Source organism: Alosa sapidissima, chromosome 17 (assembly GCF_018492685.1).
Source record: "Alosa sapidissima isolate fAloSap1 chromosome 17, fAloSap1.pri, whole genome shotgun sequence".
Lineage (NCBI taxonomy): Eukaryota > Metazoa > Chordata > Actinopteri > Clupeiformes > Clupeidae > Alosa > Alosa sapidissima.
Genome location: NC_055973.1, coordinates 11,729,448 through 11,748,503, shown reverse-complemented (window position 1 = coordinate 11,748,503; position 19,056 = coordinate 11,729,448). Strand labels below are relative to the sequence as shown.

General features: G+C 42.1%; 1 protein-coding gene across 1 annotated transcript; it reads right to left on the bottom strand.

Moving 5' to 3' along the window:
• Positions 1-1,189: 1,189 nt before the first annotated feature.
• LOC121688921 (calcium/calmodulin-dependent 3',5'-cyclic nucleotide phosphodiesterase 1C-like) lies at positions 1,190-14,613 on the bottom strand. Its single transcript, XM_042068833.1, has 4 exons — positions 14,089-14,613; positions 7,003-7,056; positions 5,627-5,792; positions 1,190-1,235 (listed from the first exon to the last, which is right to left on the bottom strand). Exons 1-4 carry the CDS (start codon positions 14,216-14,218, stop codon positions 1,190-1,192), a joined length of 396 nt encoding a protein of 131 aa, XP_041924767.1. The 5' UTR covers positions 14,219-14,613.
• Between the last annotated feature and the right edge of the window lie 4,443 nt (positions 14,614-19,056).

The window sequence follows — 19,056 nt, the reverse complement described above, 5'->3', positions numbered from 1 at the left end:
GGGGGGTTGGAGGTGGGATTAGAAAAAAAAAAAATAAGCCTTAATATGTAAGCCTATATTATCCGTCCTCTGGCTATGTTTTTAAATGAACAGGCTCTACCGTTTGAAAAGTAAGCTATTAAACAACACTCATAGCCTATGCTGCATTTCAAATAGGAAGCGCACGCTTAAAACGTCCATGTTAAACAACGAACAAATGAGTGAGGCTGTTCAAACATGGCCAGGCCCAGGCAGACTAGCCTTAAAAGTTTCTTCAGAGGCCAGATGCAATGGATGATGATAAATTGGTAACGTCTGAAGCCTTAGATGTCCGGTCAACTCCACCACCACCAGATAAAAAGCAGAAGTGTCGGGCGTATCTGTCGGAATCAGTGACTGGAAGTGGAGTTCTCCGTGTACACTGGACATGCAAAGTGTGCTTTACCCAAAGTATACAGTAGGCCTATGCGTTCTCTGTCTATGATCTGCAGGGTTAGGGCCTCCTCGACGAGGCGATTACTGGTCCGCGGATCATTTCTGGCACAATTAAACGGTATCATTGAACCGCGGGCGAAAGAAAAAGAATCTAAACATTTCCCAGAATAGGAAACATTTCTTAATTTATTGTTATCAAATAAAGAGGCATAGCATTAGGGGGTAGTGGTGTGAGCGCTCATTCTTGTGTGGGCGCATCTGTGTAAGTTAAACAGTCACCACTGGAGATAACGTGGGTAGCAGCAACAAACAACGTAGCCTTTTTAAAACAACGAACGAAGCGGACTCTTGCTGTCCATGAAAAGATACAGGCTAGATCTTGTTAGGCATGTTTAAGTTAGGCTAATGAACATGTTGCATTCTATACAGCCTGATTATGTCATTCTTTAAGCTACATACTGTAGCCAGTTTTCCTCAATTTGACTAATTAAGAAGGGATAATAGGATATTTGACCGGCATATCATCAAAATGTCATCATTTTTTTCTAGCGGAAACTCTGAAGTTTAAACCCTTATGATATTGTAGATAAAGGATAAGTGGGAGATGTAAAAATCTAGGACAGGCCTATTTTGGACTCTTAAAGAAAAGGGCAGAACCTACCTTACATGTACAGGGGTATGTTTACAGAGACTCTGTAACTTCTCTCCAGCTCAACCTTACTGGTGGTCTGCCGACCGATAAAATCCACAATCAGAAAATCCCTCTTCATTCAGTTCAGTAGGACAGCTCACCTTCCCACAGTGAAGATGATCTCTGGCTTCTGAAAGACCCAGACAGACACAGACACAGACACACAGACACACACGCACGCATACACAGAGGAACTGCCTCATAGGTGGAAAGAGGAATGTCACCTTACACCACTTACCGCACTACACAAACATTGGTCAAATTCGCACACACACAAGACACAGACAACAGCCGCCCCCCCCCCCACACACACACACACAAATACAGACCCACCCCCCCCCACATACACACACAAAACCCATCAATGAGTCACATTGTGAATGCCATAATCGCACACACACACACAGAAAAGAACGTTAATAGAGCATTAGGGAGCTCAGCAGAGCGCTGTTTACGGGCAGGGCTATTTATAGCACACGTGTGACGTCACAGACTGGGCCCCGCATCCTTCATCTAGACCCAAACCAGTCAGAGGCTCTTCTTTCACCCGCTGCCCAGTCATTTACACAGGAGGATGAATAGACAATGCTGTGTGTGCGTGCGTGTGTGTGTTTAGACTGTGCAAGTGAGCAAGCAAAGCATGCAATGCATACCTACAGTACTGTATATTTGTGGACCTGTGTGTGGACATGGAACAGTGTGTGTGTGTGTGTGTGTGTGTGCAAGTAAGTGTGTTTATGTATGTGTGTATCAATGTGCATCCATCTATGCATTGGTTTGTGCATATGTTTGTATTATTTCATGTTTGAATATGTGTGTGTGTGTGTGTGTGTGTGTGTGTGAGGTACTCTTTCTCTGGCTCACTGTGCACACACACACTGCACTCCATAGCTCCTGGCTAAAAGCAAACGCAGAAATCTACAAAGAGGAGAATTAAATTGCTGCTCAAAAAACACACAATTACCTCTCCAGACAATAGGAGTCTCTTGTCCCTTTTCACAAGGACTTTAATGGCGGGAATTATACGAGCCGGTCTGCCATTTCAAATCGACGGATCACTTTAGCCACAGAGTAATTGTTATGGATTATGACTTGTCCTAATGTCCCCTGCCTGTCAAGTGATGCATGAGAGAGAGAGAGAGAGAGAGAAAGAAGGGAACAGAGCAAACGGTATTGTGACAGTGTATCCCTGTGGTATGTTCTAGCAGTTCAGATTTATTTCTACTATTAGGGCCCCCCTCTGGAGGTTTAGGGTATAACCCCTGGCTCCTTAAGGCCAGGCCTAGTCCACTGAGGCTTCATGGACTGCGTTCATACACCAAAAAAAAGCTAGACATGAACACGTAAACAACTACAATCTGTTTGTTTGATGGTGCAATACTAAAGCTCTCCAGATGTTTTTGATTGTGTTTGTTTGTGTGCGTGGGTGGTGTGTGTGTGTGTGTGTGTGTGTGTGTGTGTGTGTGTGCGTGTGTGTGTGTGTGTGTGTGTGTGTGTGTGTGTGTGTGTGTGATAAGAGTGTGTGAGAATTTGAGTGTGATTGTGTGTTTGAAAGCTCTACTGCACTATATTCATGATTGTGGTGGGATTACCAACCCAAAGAGGTGTTATTTTGATTGAGGTGTTGTTTGAGCTGGCTTTTACCACGATTTCGATTATGGACAGGCACACACTATACAAGGTCAGCTATATACAAATCGGCATTTTGCAGATACCATGCTACAGAATTCTAAAAGGATACACACTCAAATGAACGAGCCCACAAACACACACACACACACACACACACACACACACACACACACACACACACACACACAGCATGATAGTCTCCTCTAATCTCTGAAAATGCTTGAAAGGTCATATGAAATTATTTTGCATTTAAACCGTCTGCCCAGTGACAGGAGTCAGTATATTTTACCCAGTGACAGTCACACACATACACACACCCTGCACATTCATGTGATCTGCCATCACAATCACTAATGGGTCCTACACATAGCACCACACACACCTGTAATTCCACAAATTCTGAATACATAGCATGAAGTCAGTCCTGCTTGCAATGGCATTATATTGCACACATACAGTCACAAACATATCACATGCATGTGCTTTCTGACACATACACAATCATTCTCCTAGCAGTGATTTAACATCACACACCCACCGCAGAAACATCTCATCCCTCACACACTATCTTTCACTCCATCTCACATGATCAAAATCCCATCTCCCACACTGCCATAGTCACTGCACACCCCTGCCCAACTTCAGGGGAGGATCTCTCTCTCTCTCTCTCTCTCTCTCTCTCTCTCTCTCTCTCTCTCTCTCTCTCTCTCTCTCTCTCTCTCTCTCTCTCTCTCTCACACACACACACACACACACACATATATACACACACACAATGAGTAGTCATAGACAATAGGGGGTTTTGACTGGACAGTCATAGTGGGAAATAGTTGGGGACTCCAAGCGGGATATTTTTTACAGTCTGTGGTTGGGACATAGTGGGATGGCTCCCCCAGCCATGTTCCCATATGAATTTTGCCCATTAGAAATGACCTCACAGAGATGAAGAGGCCTACCATGAGCCTGTGAGATGTGGACATCAAATTGACATACAGTTGTGTTTGGTGCCCTAGAAAGTTTTGACGTTACAGTAACTGTACGTTACAGAATTTCACCCCCCTCTATCCCTTTCTCACTCTCTTATCACAAAATTACTAGGAGACTGCAGTACACTGCAATAACATAAGGAGGATTCCAACATATTGATATATTTGCATGGTGTTACAAGGGCTTCACGCTGTATTTTATAGAGATCTTTCTCCAGTTATTACTTTTCAAGTGGAATCAATAACTTAACACTTCTGCTCTTGACCTCCGTCAAGACACCTGGGGTTCTAAAACAGGTCAGAAAAACAACTACATGAATCAAACATCAGCATAATACAGTATCAACTGATGATATCGTCTGAGCAAAAGGACAGACTCTCCATTGTAGTTTTTGACAGTTCTCTGTAGAGGTGATGGTGTACAGAAGCACAAATAAAATAACACAATCAAATGAAAATATTCTGGTGAAGTGGGAGGCAATGGATAAAATGAATAAAAACATCAACCTCAAACAACATCATAAAACTAAGTACAAAGACTTTCAATAAACCATACGGTTTGGGAACAAATAAATATAATTACACTATCAATTTTGCTTTCTCAGAAAACATTATTCATTTTAAGTTCACATCTTTCTTTGAAAATGAAGCATTTGTTTTCCTTTGTTAAGCATGCAAGCAAAGGGCACAGGAGGACAGAGATCTATATCAGATAAAAGAGTTCTTTCTGGTGTGGTGTCTGGGCTCCGCAACACGTCAGCCCTGGCTGAGCTTTGAACACGTCAATCCACCGACAATCCTACCGATCAATACGCTCCAATCAGGTGGTACCACCTGTGTTTCTAAGATCCCAACATGCAGGTGATCAAACATACACACACACACACATAACTGAGAACACAACTGAAGTGCTATAATCCTCTCCAATCTATTGCCCAGTGATGTGTATTGAGACAGGTTGTCCATTAAGCCAACATTTGCCTTGTTTGACAGCAGTCCACAGGAAGAGCAAATCAGCGGCAGTTCACAGACTCTGCACTGGCAGGAAACCGAGCCAAGGTCCATTACAACAAGAAGAAACTCATAGCATATGTGGTGTTGTGGGAGAGAAGGAGATTTTGTAGTTTCTGTAGTTGCCATGTCAGTGCCATTTTATGTTAAGAAGCCTTCTGCTTCTCTTGTGTTGTTCATTACGTAATCAAGGGGTTTCATGCAATATACTTTTCATATCATTAAAAACATTCACAAACTATTAACCTGAATGTAAGCCCAACCAAAGCCTTTCAGGCTATATTATGGCATATATAAGCTATTCTGAAAACTAATATTTAGCATCTAGCATTTCCCTACTGATACAGTTACAGTTCTGTGTTTAGATCTTCTCCACAGAAACATCCCAGCTCCCCAACAATTTTAAGAACCCCATCTTAAGTTCCAGAAAAACCCTCTGTAGAGTTAGACGTAAAGAGGCGAAATCAATTGAGTAATAGAGTGAGTAATAGAAAGCATTGTCTCCAAAAATCTAATGTTTCTCATTCAGAACCACAGCAAATCATGAGCTACATCATAACATCTGTAATACTGAATTAGTTAAACTGGTAGTATTAACTGGTACAAAACTTACCTGTGGGACTAACTCTTACTCCTTATGTTAGTACCTGCACACTATTCCAGGACACATTCTTGATCACCACATGGTGGCATCAAGTCTTGAAGGTAAACCGGACACCAAAGTCTACCGAGTCTACACTCGGTAAACACTTTGTCAAAACTCTGGTACTTTAAGAGAAACCTGTCCTCATAGTTTTTAAGACATTTAGCTGAAATACCTCAACCATAAACTTACAGAGGAAATAAACTGAATTATAGAGTCTTAATAGAGTTGAGTGTTCTTAAACCCGACCTGATGGCGGTCTTTTCCATGGCGTCTGGTGAATCCACAGTGGGCAGTTCGTCAGCCAGGATCTCCTCAGGACTGCGAGGGTCGATGAGGATGCCCCTCTTGTCTTTGTCCTTGATGCCGATGCCAGCCGTAATGGCATTCCACAATGCATTCTGGGACTTTGAGCCTGATACATAATAAACAAACGCTCAAACACTCATTGACAGTGATCAGGAGTACTTGAGAAAGCCATACAATTGCATGTCCAAATCACAGTGCACAACCGACTCCAAGTTCATAAATGTCTAGCATTTTCTCATTCATTTCACAAATGCATAACTTCATTCCATTCAGAACTCACAAGTATTGGAAATAAATTACAACATTATGTGTTATTGCTTCAAGCATTTAAGTCATCAGGGAAACACGTTGGAGGCACTTCAACCTGTCCCATAAAACAAAACACCCACATTTCTAGAGATTCGCTGTGTGAAACCGTGCGTAGGCTTATGGCTATCAGGGGGATTGATATGTGTGTCTCTGTCCCCCCCTGCTGTTGGATCTACACAGTGGAGCGTGGCAAACCATGACACAGAGCAGATTGCGAGGCCAAGCCTGATTATCCCTCTGGTCTGGGGGGACAGTGAGATGTGACTGGGTCTCATAGTCTATCTGAGGCCAGTGTTACTGCCTACTGGCCTGCAATAACAGACACATGCATTAGGCTGATATACTTCTATGAGGTTGGGGCAGTCTGGTTTGTGGGAGCAGAGATGTGATCCAGGATCATGTGTTAAATGAGGACAGAGTTAAGGCCCAGCAGGAGGGCCATGGACCATATTTATCTCTGCAGGGGGGGAGTGGATCTGTTCATACAGTAACACATGTACAGATTTGTGTACACATCAGTGCACAGGCATGTGAACACACACACACACACACACAATGTTTTATTTTTTTCTCTTTTATACACGGATGCATGCACAAATGCACATGAATTAAATCACATACAAGGCCATACACATTTACATTTGTGCACTGTGTGATGCTGCCATCTAGTCATCATTCTGGATAACACTGCCATGGAAACTACAGTAGATCAGGTTCATAGGGTGATGAATCAGTCATAACTGGTTTAAAAAAAACTTAATTTCCAGGTTTATTACAATCTTAATATGATTTGCTTTATTGCACAATGGTCAATAAGGCATTTTATGAACAGGGACAATTATTCAGTTTCCTCCTACAGTAGCTACCTAGCAGCTTCCAGCTACTCTCATTCACTATTTGTTCACCACAGAAATGTATTTCCGATTTCATGTTCAGAACTCTCAGCCCTACATATTCTAAGAGATCTTTTTCTTGTAAATCCACAAATTTGTATTGTGGGTACTTACGTGCAAATCGGCTCCGGGGCCGTGGGCTGCTGCTCTGTCCAGCCTCATTGGCCACTGTGGACAGAAACACAGGCAGAGAGAGAGAGAAGCGGGGAGTTGAGGGGTGAGTCAGACCTAATGTGCCCTGGGGTCATAGCATTTGCTTATGTCCATCTGGGAACACATTTAAAACACTATAGCTCAAGGACCTAAACGCATAACGAAAGCGGCTGGCGCTTGAGAAATGTCGGACTCAGTGGATTGAGTTGAGGCATTTTGGGCTTGACCTTTTTTAGGATACCAAAATGAATAGTTCTACCTTCTTTTACATCTCAACGTGTTCCCTACATGCTGGAGATCTGTCACAGGTTTACCTTAATGTATGAAGGGAACGAGTATCCTCGTTCAAACAGTTCAACACGATTCATTAAGTAGGATGTTTCTTAGTTAGGCAGCCTAAGGCTTTAGTTGAAATGGTAAACAATGCGAGAGATCTGGAAAACTCAGTAAAGTATGCCATGGCCTGTATGATCCTATTAACTATCATTTTAAACAGACACTATATGAAATACTACTGTATTGTTACATTGTATTATACTGGGATGTTCACACAATGTCACTAACAAATTGTGACTGCATCTTCACTTCACTGTAGAAATGTAACATGTAAAAAAGACTGAAATCTAATTTCGAAAATCACTAGGCTAGCACCTGTGCAGGCATCAGCCCCAGCAGTGCAAGATGAAATGCTACAGTACATTCATATTTTGTTCATTAATATTATCCACTTTAATGTAAATTAAAAACGTGTGTGTGAGTGTGAGTGAGTATCATCTCAATTTAGAAGTCTGACTCGATTTCCTTATGGAACAGTAAACTTTACTTCTCTACTTTACTAATCTGTCAACATGTTCGCATGAAAACTAGAGCCTTATAATGCACCTAGACCATTAGATAATATGATCAAATGCATCTATAATTCCTAATGATTTTCTTTCATTTATTTACGAAAATCAGCATGACAGTATGCAGTAATATAGGTCAGAAACGGGAATACTTTTGAGTTAACTTGTGTTAAATGTTGTTGGCCTGATAGGGTGACGTTTTTCACTGATCAACCAACTTCTGGTGAAATAATGTGCACAGCTCTGCTTAAACCAGGCTCTGGAAGCTATCATAAGTTTAAGTAAGGCCCTTTCACATTGACCCTGAAGTGCATAAGGAACTTAGCATTTGATATATATTTCCATGAGACACTATTTATTTGAGCGTGCATGACCATGAGCCTCATCAGCACTGATAAATCAGCCAGACGTGCGTACCAACCCCAAGGAAAGACTAGGCTTGATATTCCCCTTCACATGATATAATATGTTTGCCGCAATATTATACTGTATTATTAAAGCATGACACAAAGGCCATGCTTCTCCATGTGAGCCTTGAACAGGAAAAGTGCCTTTATTAAAGATGCAGTGAGAACCAGAATTACAAGAAAGAAAGAAGGAAGCACCAAGAAGGCAATTACGAGCTACTCCATGCATCTCTCTCCCTCTCTCTCTTTCTTTCACTCTTTCCATTCTTCCTTTTTTCTCGCTCCCTCCTTTCCCCTGAGTGGGAAGGAGAAGGCGACAGCACTGATATTTGTGTAAAAGGCTGGAACAGTGTCTGAAGGTCAGCCTGTGCGGATGGAGGTGTGTGTGTATAGGTGTTGAAGTGTAGAAGGCCGCGGCTCAGGCAGAGATGTGCTTTCACACTCTGTTCTGGCGGCTCTGAATGGCAGGCATGCGCCGCGCTGCCAGCCAAGGTCACCGTCTTCAGGCAGCCCTACAACAAAAGCCCACATCTAGCCTTTTGTGAAGCTCACGATATGAAAGGCATGAGGAAGAGTGTTGCAAAAGAGCTTAACCATCAGCTGAATACTACTGGATGTGTTTTGGTTCTTCACACATTCAAGCTGGCTGATGGAATAGTATAATTTTTGAATAACAAACAAAATAGGTGCTAAAAACCTGGGGAGTTTATTTAAATGTACAGTATAGCTTTTATGTTGATGGATCTGGATGTACAGTATCGATTGATAACGCTTCCTTTTTTTACTATGGCAGCTACGCGTTTCACGAACCTCACTACGGTAGCTCATTTTCTATAGCTATAATTGAAAATGTCCATTTCAAAAGCAAGCGAGCTCTGTCTACGTGTATCTAGGTGTTAGCCGCATATCTCTCAAACTGTTCATCTAACCGACTGCACACTTGGTGGCACCCAAGTGAGTGCGGCGTCAAGTGTAAAGTTGTTTGGATGTGATATCATCAGGACAACACTTTGTGGCTCTTGACCTCAAAAATATGCCAACCAACACTGGACACAGTGTACCTGCAGGCACACTTTTTAGTGGTAGGGGCACATTTTGCATGGGCCCTGCAATAGTAAATATGAATGTATGAAATATTGTTATCATACCAGTAATGGAAACAGATGGCCTTAGAGAAAGAAGAACAATTTAGCTGATCAGGATAACTTCTTTCATTAATTGTCAGGTGCCTGCCTAGGTAATCCTACTTTTCTCACTAATTGTCTTTACCAGTTATTGTATTGGGTGGTGTTAATAGCAGGTTATGTTACATAAAAAAACAATGGATTCATAGTTACAAGGAGGGAGGAATCCAATGAGGTTACAAGAAACTATTTTGTATTGTATTGAACATGACATTGTGGATCTGAAGTTCTCATCAGGGAGTACAGCAAATGGGATGATTATGTGTTGTCATCTGTTTGAAATAAAGAGTCAAATGATAGTTTGAATGACAGTCAGATATAAAGAGAGAAACGTGAGACACACATACAGAGAGAGAGAGAGGACAGAGACAGAGGCAATCTCCACCTCTTGTTTAGAAACAGAAAGCAAGAATTATTCCCAGGCAACAAGCTACAAAAAACTAAAGTTTCTGAGCTTTCTAATGACTCATTAAAGTGCATTTATAGCATCTAATTACGTTGATGCACAATTCACAGCGAAATTGTTTGAATCCACAAAAGTATTAATAGGTTTTGAACACCATTGCTAAAATGTTTTTCCGAAGCTTTTGTTCACATAACACATAATACATTTTGGACTGATTGTGTGATCTTCCCAAAAAAATCTAACTATCCAACAACTTTCCCCTTGTGGAAACTCTAGTCTGCTTTGTTTCTCTTTGGCTGAAGACAATTAATAGCGGCCTTACATTGTACGATTTTGGTCTGTTTTCACAGTCGGCCAGTATCCAGGGGGCAAAACACCCATTTTTTCTGAAGTCAGACATGGGATGGTGTAAAAGGTTTTTGTACAAAAATTAAATCTAAGATGTCCAAGGATCACAACCTGGGTGCTCAACCTGGTCAACAAGCTACTGGAAACCCACAGGTTATGTTCAAACAATGCAAAAATAGCCCTTTTAAACTGATTACGCAGTCACGATCAAATGCCATCATTCTAATCTGACTGCATATCTCCGCAATAGTTTGTGCAAGAACTTAAATAAACACATCTACAGACACAGAAGAAAGCAAGCTTTCAAATGACGCCTTGGTTATGCAAGTAAACAAAGAATTGTAAAAAAATACTTAAAAACTATTGCTAATAATTTTATGGAACATTCTATCCCAATCAAATGCCATCATTCTAATTTACATTACAGTTGGCTGACACATTTTTAACCAAAGCGACTAACAACATGATAAACAGTTTAAGTTTTAAAGCAATTCTCTCAACAATTTTAGGACAATTTAAAAACGGTAGAGTACAGTAAGAATAAGTGCATCAGTGAGTGCTGTTTTTAAACAGTTGAGTGTCAGTTCAAGACAGGTGGTAAGTGCTAGGATCAGCAAGACTTATTGTAAGTGGTGCTATGAGAGGAAATGTTCTCTAAAGAGCTGGGTCTTCAGGAGTTTTTTGAAAATGGAGACTGCAATTCTCCGCGATAGTTACCGCTTGAAATTAAATAAACACATCTACAGACACAGTGGACAACAAGCTTTCAAACAATCCCTTGGTTAACTCAACCTTTAACTTGGCCTATTAGTCTTGTGGATAAAAGCACCATATTTTAGATTAAGCTTCTTTAAAACCTACTGAATGATTGTAGCCTAAGAACCCAAAAAATAATTAGCAAATTTCCACATAAAGCACAAAAACATGTTTGATCAAATGGCAGACTAGTATGTCCCTGGAAGGAGATTTATGTTGGTGTGGCCAGGCTAATTGAAACATGTATTGTAACTGAAACATTAACACTCAAATAGACAAAGTGTAATACATACACCTAAATGTAAAAGAATTTAATGTTACCATTTCTGACAGAAATGGAATAACAACAAGGAAATATACAGGGCCAGGATATATAGAAATATTTACCTATACAGTAAATCTATTACATTGGTGCACAGCAAAGTGTGTTTTGTATGTTTTCCTTTTGTATTGTTTTCCTTTCCACAATACTGTAAGGAGTTTATGTCTACCAACATAATGCCTAAATAATTTCTGTTTAAAGGTGCTCTAAGCGATGTTTATGAAGAAGATTATGTGGTTTCTAAGCTAAAACATTACACACATACAGCAAACATCTCCTCACCGTCCGTAGCTGTCTGTCCCCTGAATACACTGTAAAAAAACACGGTCTCTGTAGACAGCCCAGGCTCTAAAAACAGCAACAAAAAAAACAGTCCAGTGCAGCCTGGACCATAGCAAACATTCACTGACTAGATGCACGTTCAAGAGAGTTTAAATTGCATGGGAGGGAGGGGCGAGCTACAGTAGCTCTCTGTTTTGATTCAATGTCAACAGAAGTGACATTACCCAACATCGCTTAGAGCACCTTTAAATCTGCAAATCTACTGTCTGGGCTCCAGAGCTCCTTGTTTTGGCACAATTGCTCTCCTACTAAGTTTATTCCACAGTAGATTAAGGAGGTGAGTGAGTGAATGATGGTTTCATATCACAGAGGAGAGGAAAAACAGAAAGTGATATCAAAGAAAAAAAAACAAGATATTTGAGTATATTAAGACAGAGAGTGGAAGAAGAGTGGAAAAAGCACAGGTGAAAGAGAGGGGGATAAAAGCAGAGAGAGAGAGGGAGCATGATAGCAGGTTGTTAAGTGGGACTTTGCCAGCCCGTGGGGGGTGGTGGTTAATGAGGGGAAATAGGAGGTCTCCAGGAGAAGTGTGGCCGCGCTACGACTGCCTGGCTGCCACGAGGAGCAGGTGTGGCGCAAAAGACAGGGCGAGGATGACGGAGCACATTTCATTAGCGATAATGACTCCCCATGGATGTCTCCTCTAATGCTGTGACGACATTTAGGCGCCTGGGGAGCCGGGCTCAGGCAACACCTCTGTCCTGCTCTCTCCAGCACCCAGCAACCCCCCACCTCCACCCACTCAACCCCTCTCCATCGCCTCCACTGCCAAGGGAATCGCGTTAGCACTCGCTTCCCAGCAACCCTAGCACTCTCAGGACCCGCGACTAGCTAAGAGGCATGATCATCTAACCCTCTCACTAATGTGTCTTCACAAAGACAAATACAACCGATTTGATTTGTTTGCCCTCACACACACGCATACACAAATACTCACACAAACAAACACACACAGTCATCCCCACAAATACACATACACACACACACAAACACACATATTCACAGTGAACCCTGAATCCCAGAGAAGTGACATCAGATTCTCGTGATGAGTTGTCAAGGAGATGCAGAAAGACATGGCAAAGTCAACAGGCTTAAGTAAGAGAAGCCCTACAGACATGAAAGAGAGAGAGAGAGAGAGAGAGAGAGAGAGAGAGAGAGAGAGAGAGAGAGAGATGACTTACACCTTGTCTCTTTATAGCCCTGGGGCAACAGGACAACATCATCATCTGCTCTTGTTCTTCAAGAGGCTCAGACAGAGAGGAGATTGGGCTTTGGTGTGAGCAGAATTGCCTGTCACAAACATGATCTTCTATGTGCACTGTATGGACAGTGACAAGGATGACAGAAGGCAAACAGCACTGCTGTTCATCAGCATGATTTGATTAACAGCAAGGATCACATTCTCATTATCAGTGTCCCTCTCTCATCCTCTCTCTCTCTCTTTCTCTCCCTCTCTTCACCCCAGCCCTTTCCTCTGTACAAGGTGATTGCGCTGTTACATAACCCACTCCACTTGACCTTTGAAAAGGATGTAATTACTGCCGTTCCATAGTCTTTGACAACAAGTCATGGCTTTCTTCTTCCACTTAGTCGCCATTGTCTTCACTTCTTTTCAAAGCGCGTGTTCACAAAACACCACAAGTGCATTTTCTGTTTGTCTGTTTCATCAGTTGAAAAAGTGTGTGAGTGTGTAAGGGGTTGTGATAATTTAGCCAGAAAGGGAAGTCAGAAGTGGTTGTGAGTCATTTTTTGTAGGAACAAAAAGAGAATGAAATGAGGCACTTATGTAATCATATTCTGTTCAGACGACCTCTAAAAATCCAACACTGAGAAGAGGCGGCTAATCGACACCGTGTTCAGATGAGTGCTTTTCTGTCATCATTGCATTATCAGATAAAATATGGAAGACAAGCAGAGGTTTGACGAGCAGAGTGCACATTTGAACAATTGACACCTGAAATGGATAAAAAAAGGCATACTGTACACATTACACATGTTCTTGAAATGTTGTTTTTGGCATTCATCTCCACTAATGTAGACTCACATCACTATACAGACACATGACACACTGCACTGAGAATAAATGCCCAGTGTTGCATTGAATTACCCAGCCCACGCAGGTTTGGCAGATAAAGAAATCACTGCTGGCAACAAGGTGTGAAATAAGAACGCATGTTTATTTCCCCAGTAGCACAGTACCCCCCAACACACACACACACAAGCCACCACCACAAAAGCATCAACTACACTTAAACTATATGCAAAGTTATTGTGTGACAGAATATCCATTTGTTATGTCTAGCAAAGTAAAAATCTTAAAAATTAAACTAATTACACAAACACAAACTCCCATGTGTACTCAGTGCAAGCACACCATCCCAAACACATGTAAACAACACACACACACACACACAACACACACATTCAAGACACACACCCTTCTGCTCACCAATAGTGAAGCTGAAGCCGTCGATGCTGAACGTGGCGCTCCGGCACTTTTTAAATCCTTGCTTCTTGGAGCTGGGCTCTGCCATCTTTCCTCCAGGCACACGGCCACTGTGCTCCATTTATCTCCTCCAGCTCACGCTAGCCCTACTTCACTAAGGAGTGCAGGGCGCAGAGTACCGCTGTGTGTGGGTGCAAGGTGGTCTGTGTGTGTGTGTGTGTTTGTGTGTGCGGGGGTGTGCAAAGAGAAGCAACCTTGCTGTTTGATTTTGTACTCAGGGGAGGTGCCCCTCGAAGGAAGAAGACGGCTTCCCCAGAGCCTGCGTGTGTGTGTGTGTGTTTGTGTGTGTCTGTTTATCTTTCTCAGTTGTCCATCCTGGGTCCTCTCCTTAGTCGTATCCCAGGCCAAACTCCATGCCCATGTCCAGACTTGAAACACCCAGACGAAGCAGACCGCTCTCCTCCGCTCTCTTCTTCTCTCCTTCTTTCTTTGCCTCTTTTTGAATGTTAGTCTTCAAGTGCTGTAGCTCTTACAGCAGTTGATCACACTGCCTCTCTCGCTCTCTCACCCTGTTGCTCACTCTCACTGCTGACCACCCCCCTCCCTCTCCATCTCTCACGTGCTTACTCATTCAGTATCGCAGCAGAAAGCACACATCACACAGCATCTGGCTTTGGGTCTGTGTGTGTACAAGTGTGTGTTGCTCTGTAAAATACTATCTTTTTTTCCAAGAATGTGTTGTGGTCTGTTTGTAAATACATATTTTTATCCACTTTGTTTACATGCCTGCAGGACAGTTTACAAATGTTTGAGTGTTGAGGGTTGTTGACAGACTACTTTGTGAGTTTGTCGGTGCATCTGTATGCTCTGCTCTGTTTACTACGAGCGACACAGCAACAGTGTCGGTCTCCAGACGACAGCCTAACCAAAATATTGTACTCCGCTGAGTGCCCCTTAAGCATTAAATGGACGACCTGAGAGGGTTGACGAGTGTGTGTGCGCCCACGCACACCCACAAACACGCACCCACACACAAACACACACCCACACACACATATAAACACATGATGTTGGAAAACCCTCATAACAAATTGTTTTTATGGCAGTTCGTACACTCTAGGTGCTGGGGCACTAAAGCTGAAGAGCGGGATAGGTACAGTATATGGGTAATGGCTAACCACATCACCATGGCAATCATGGATATGGCTGCTCGTCACGGGTGTTGCCTTACGGGATGTCACAGAAACCGCACAGCCTTATCTCTCTCACCTGAGACGCAGACCGCCATTAATTAACACGTCCATATGCTGATTAACTGCTAACCGCACCACGCCACTAACCACAGGGTCCCTGCAGAATAACACTTATATTTTAAGACTGGGTTTAAAATAGCCCATATGTCATTATGAATCATTAAATATCTGAATCATAAGAACGGACTTATTGGCATAAAATTAAAATATAAAATTTTAATGGGAAACGTATTCTAATGCTTAACCCACTCCTAATGCTTAAACAGAAATGGAGTGAACACAGTGAACTGTGTTGTTTGGTTGCCTTTTGTCTTTTATGACTGCTTGTCCGTGTTCCAGGTTACATAAGTACAGTAACTCTCAGTGATTTGATGGATTAAACTGAAGAAAAAGCTAAATTATTCAAGTAGGACAGTGATTTGCAGGATCAAGTCACATCTAGCAGTCTAGTGACATAGTGATTTGCTCTGAATAAATATCTGGACTATTAAGATATTTCAACTATTTAGATTATATTTCCACACCAGCCTCTCTCAATTTCTCTGATAAAACACAAAATAACAACAACAACAACAAAAAACTGCTAACAATGGTTGAGCCCCATATACAATTCTAAGGAAAAAAACACCCATCAAAGCATTGCGTTCTTATCAAAAATGTAAAAAGACCTAAGTAGCTGAAGCAGTTTTTGGTCTTTTCTTTGGGCATAAGAGGACACAGGTGTTTTTTTCCCTCTCATACCAATTATTTCTGAAGAGGGTGTTGGGCTTCTCTCAGTGACAGAGGAGCATTATCGCTTAGACTTAGGAAGTGAAATGGTGTGAATATGACTCAGAAAGAACAGACTGGCTTTCACTAATGATAGGGTTGCCTGTAGTCTTGGCACATGACTGTAACAAGGAAAAAATACTGTAATTAGGGTACATGTAATTAGGGCTGTGCGATATATCGAATATACTCGATATATCTCCAAAATAGATTTGTGAGATATATAAAATTAGTAGATCGTATGTATCGAGTATTTTATTGCCATACATTTTTCAAGCGGCAGCCGAGACTTTCGTGTTTAAAACAATCTCCGGTAGCTTTCTCCCTCTCCCTCAGGCAGTAACATGACGCAAGTGTTTTTTTTTTTTTTTACCCCTCAGTCACTCACAAACCAATCCCGTGCAACCTGTAGTTCTGAAAGGGAGGGAACTTTATCTTCTAGCTTCTTTCGATTTGCAGCGTGAACACCGGCGTAGACAGTGCGACCTAAAGCGAAACCTAGTGCGACCTAAAGTGTTTGCATCTTTCCAGCGTGTGTTGCTGGCCTAGCCTATAGGGAAGAAAATATCTAAGTTATACCTGTAATATCTGTCAGCAGCTTGTTTGCCAGCGTTTCCCAGTAGGCCTACTTCGCAAAAGTTGTGAAATATAACCGCATATTTTTTGAATGTCGGCCACTGGCTAGCCTACATAAAAAAACGTGCGTTCATAATACGTGCGTGCTTGAGATGAAACCAGCAGTTTTCAGCAGGATCATGCGAGGACGACTTGTCTCTTAATTAATTTAAAACAAGTCAATGGTTTTACAATGTTTCAGTCAAGCTTTGGTTGGTTTAGATACAACTGGTATGCACAATGTAAAGTAGTGGATTAACTTTAATTTGCTGTGCTGCATATGGGACAATATATGCACATAGTAAATTATATAAAGTAGGCCTATTAAAATATTTAAATAGCTTAGTCTAACTTTGAAAAAAATATTAAAGGGAATCCAGTCCAGTGCACATGTCTTTGGCAATTAGCCTAGGCTAGTACAGACACAGGTGAAGAACAGTCAGCCTCAGCCAGTAAGCACAACCAAACATGTACAGCCAGCCATGGTTCGAATTAAGGTGGGTATTGGGGGGGTCCGTACCCCCTAAATGAGACTTGGACCCTCCCAAAAGGGATGAAAATAATAGTTTGGGGGTACTGATTTTTTTTTTTTATAAAATGTAATGTTATCCAATAATGCATGTAATTAAATGCATCACATACCAACAATTCAGGATATAATCTAATGAATAATGTATAGTATAGGCTGCAAACGCCTGATATGGCGACGGTTGGCGATGGTTGACCATACATTTGTCTAATATTTCACTGCCTTTGTAACATAGTGATAGCCAACCTTAGAAAAACATTGAGTAGCAAGATCGCTATGGTTTAACCGGAGGCAGTGTTCAAATTATACCGTGAGCTTCGGGGGGTACCGCTATTTCGACTGGTGACGTCACTCTCCATTTTATATAGGCTTACACACATGATTTCACACTTGTGGTTCACAGTCAATTTTCCTTCAAAATGGTCATATGACCATGGCTGGCTGGCTGGCTGGCCGACAAGTTAAAAGAAACTAATCATACTAGCGAGGACAATTTACCTTACATGTTATGGGAAGGGTTGAATTTGGGTAAACACTGTTTCATCACTCGGATTGCTGTAACCTCCCTCCCAAACTATCTTCTGCTCAACAATTGCTCAACAAGACTCCAGTTCCCAGAAGGACTGTAGCTGTTCTGACATTTGCATGTCCCTTCCTGTGCAAATCTGCATGCATGCTGTGCCGGTTACATTGGAGGACGGCACTGGTCCCTGAACAGCCCATCCAAGGCAGCTTTCAATGGCAACTAAAGCTTCTGTTAATCTCTCAACTTTGCCAGATACTACTTGCCAATAAAAATCTGCACCGATTAGCACTCCCAACTCTGGGCTACCTGCCTTTTCTTGTGTAAAATCAGCAAGATACAAGCCCTTTCTCTGACATTCTCTTTGCACACGTTCACCAGGGACCCTGATGAGAGCAGCACACACTTGAGGGGTCTCGACTGCTTCAATCTCAATCCTCTGATGCGGGTTACTCACATTCTGCAGTAGCACCTTCACAATGTTACGCCTTGTTGTCAGTGGCTCTGTAGATCCAAAGGTATGAAGGTGTAGTGTCTCCTGTTTCACCACTAGCAGTGTAAGCATTTTGACTACCCCCGCATGAACAAAGCTTCTTTGGCTTCCTCCATCCAGCAAGCATCGCACAATTACTCTGTCCACCTGGGCCCTCTGCCTGTGCCTTGACAGTCTGAAGCAATACAGTGTTGTGGCGACGGTCGTTGCATTTCACCTCACTGGATATAGAGCACAAAACAGCATCAGAGTTGTTAATATCTGGTTGTGGTTCGGCTCGATCACAGATGGACTGGTGGTGTCTACGACTGCATATGGTGCAAGAAATGCCTTCAACTCTACAGAATTTTGCAATGTGTTTTGGGCCCAAGCATATAAAACACCTCCCTTGACTTCTGAGTTTTTCCTTTCGAGTGGTCAACGTGCTATCTGGACAGTTTTCTGGGTTGTGAGTGGGACTGTTACAGTATACACATGTCTGAGGAGCATTGCTTACTGTGTGTAATGCGGCTGCTGTGGCCAAGCTAGCTCCTTTATACTTGTCTTTAAAGGGAGCATACTTGTTTCCCTGTCCACCATCTGGTCTTGTCAATTGCGATGCTCTCTCTCTGCTTTGCACCTCCTTCTGGAGAAACTGAATGAGTTCAGGCACCTTCCATTCATCAGAGTCTGTCTACCTTGTGTAATCTAAAGCAATGTCATTTGGTATCAGCTGTAGTAGCACAGGGCATAACAGTGAACCATAGGTATCACTGTGCACACCTAGGGATTCCAAACT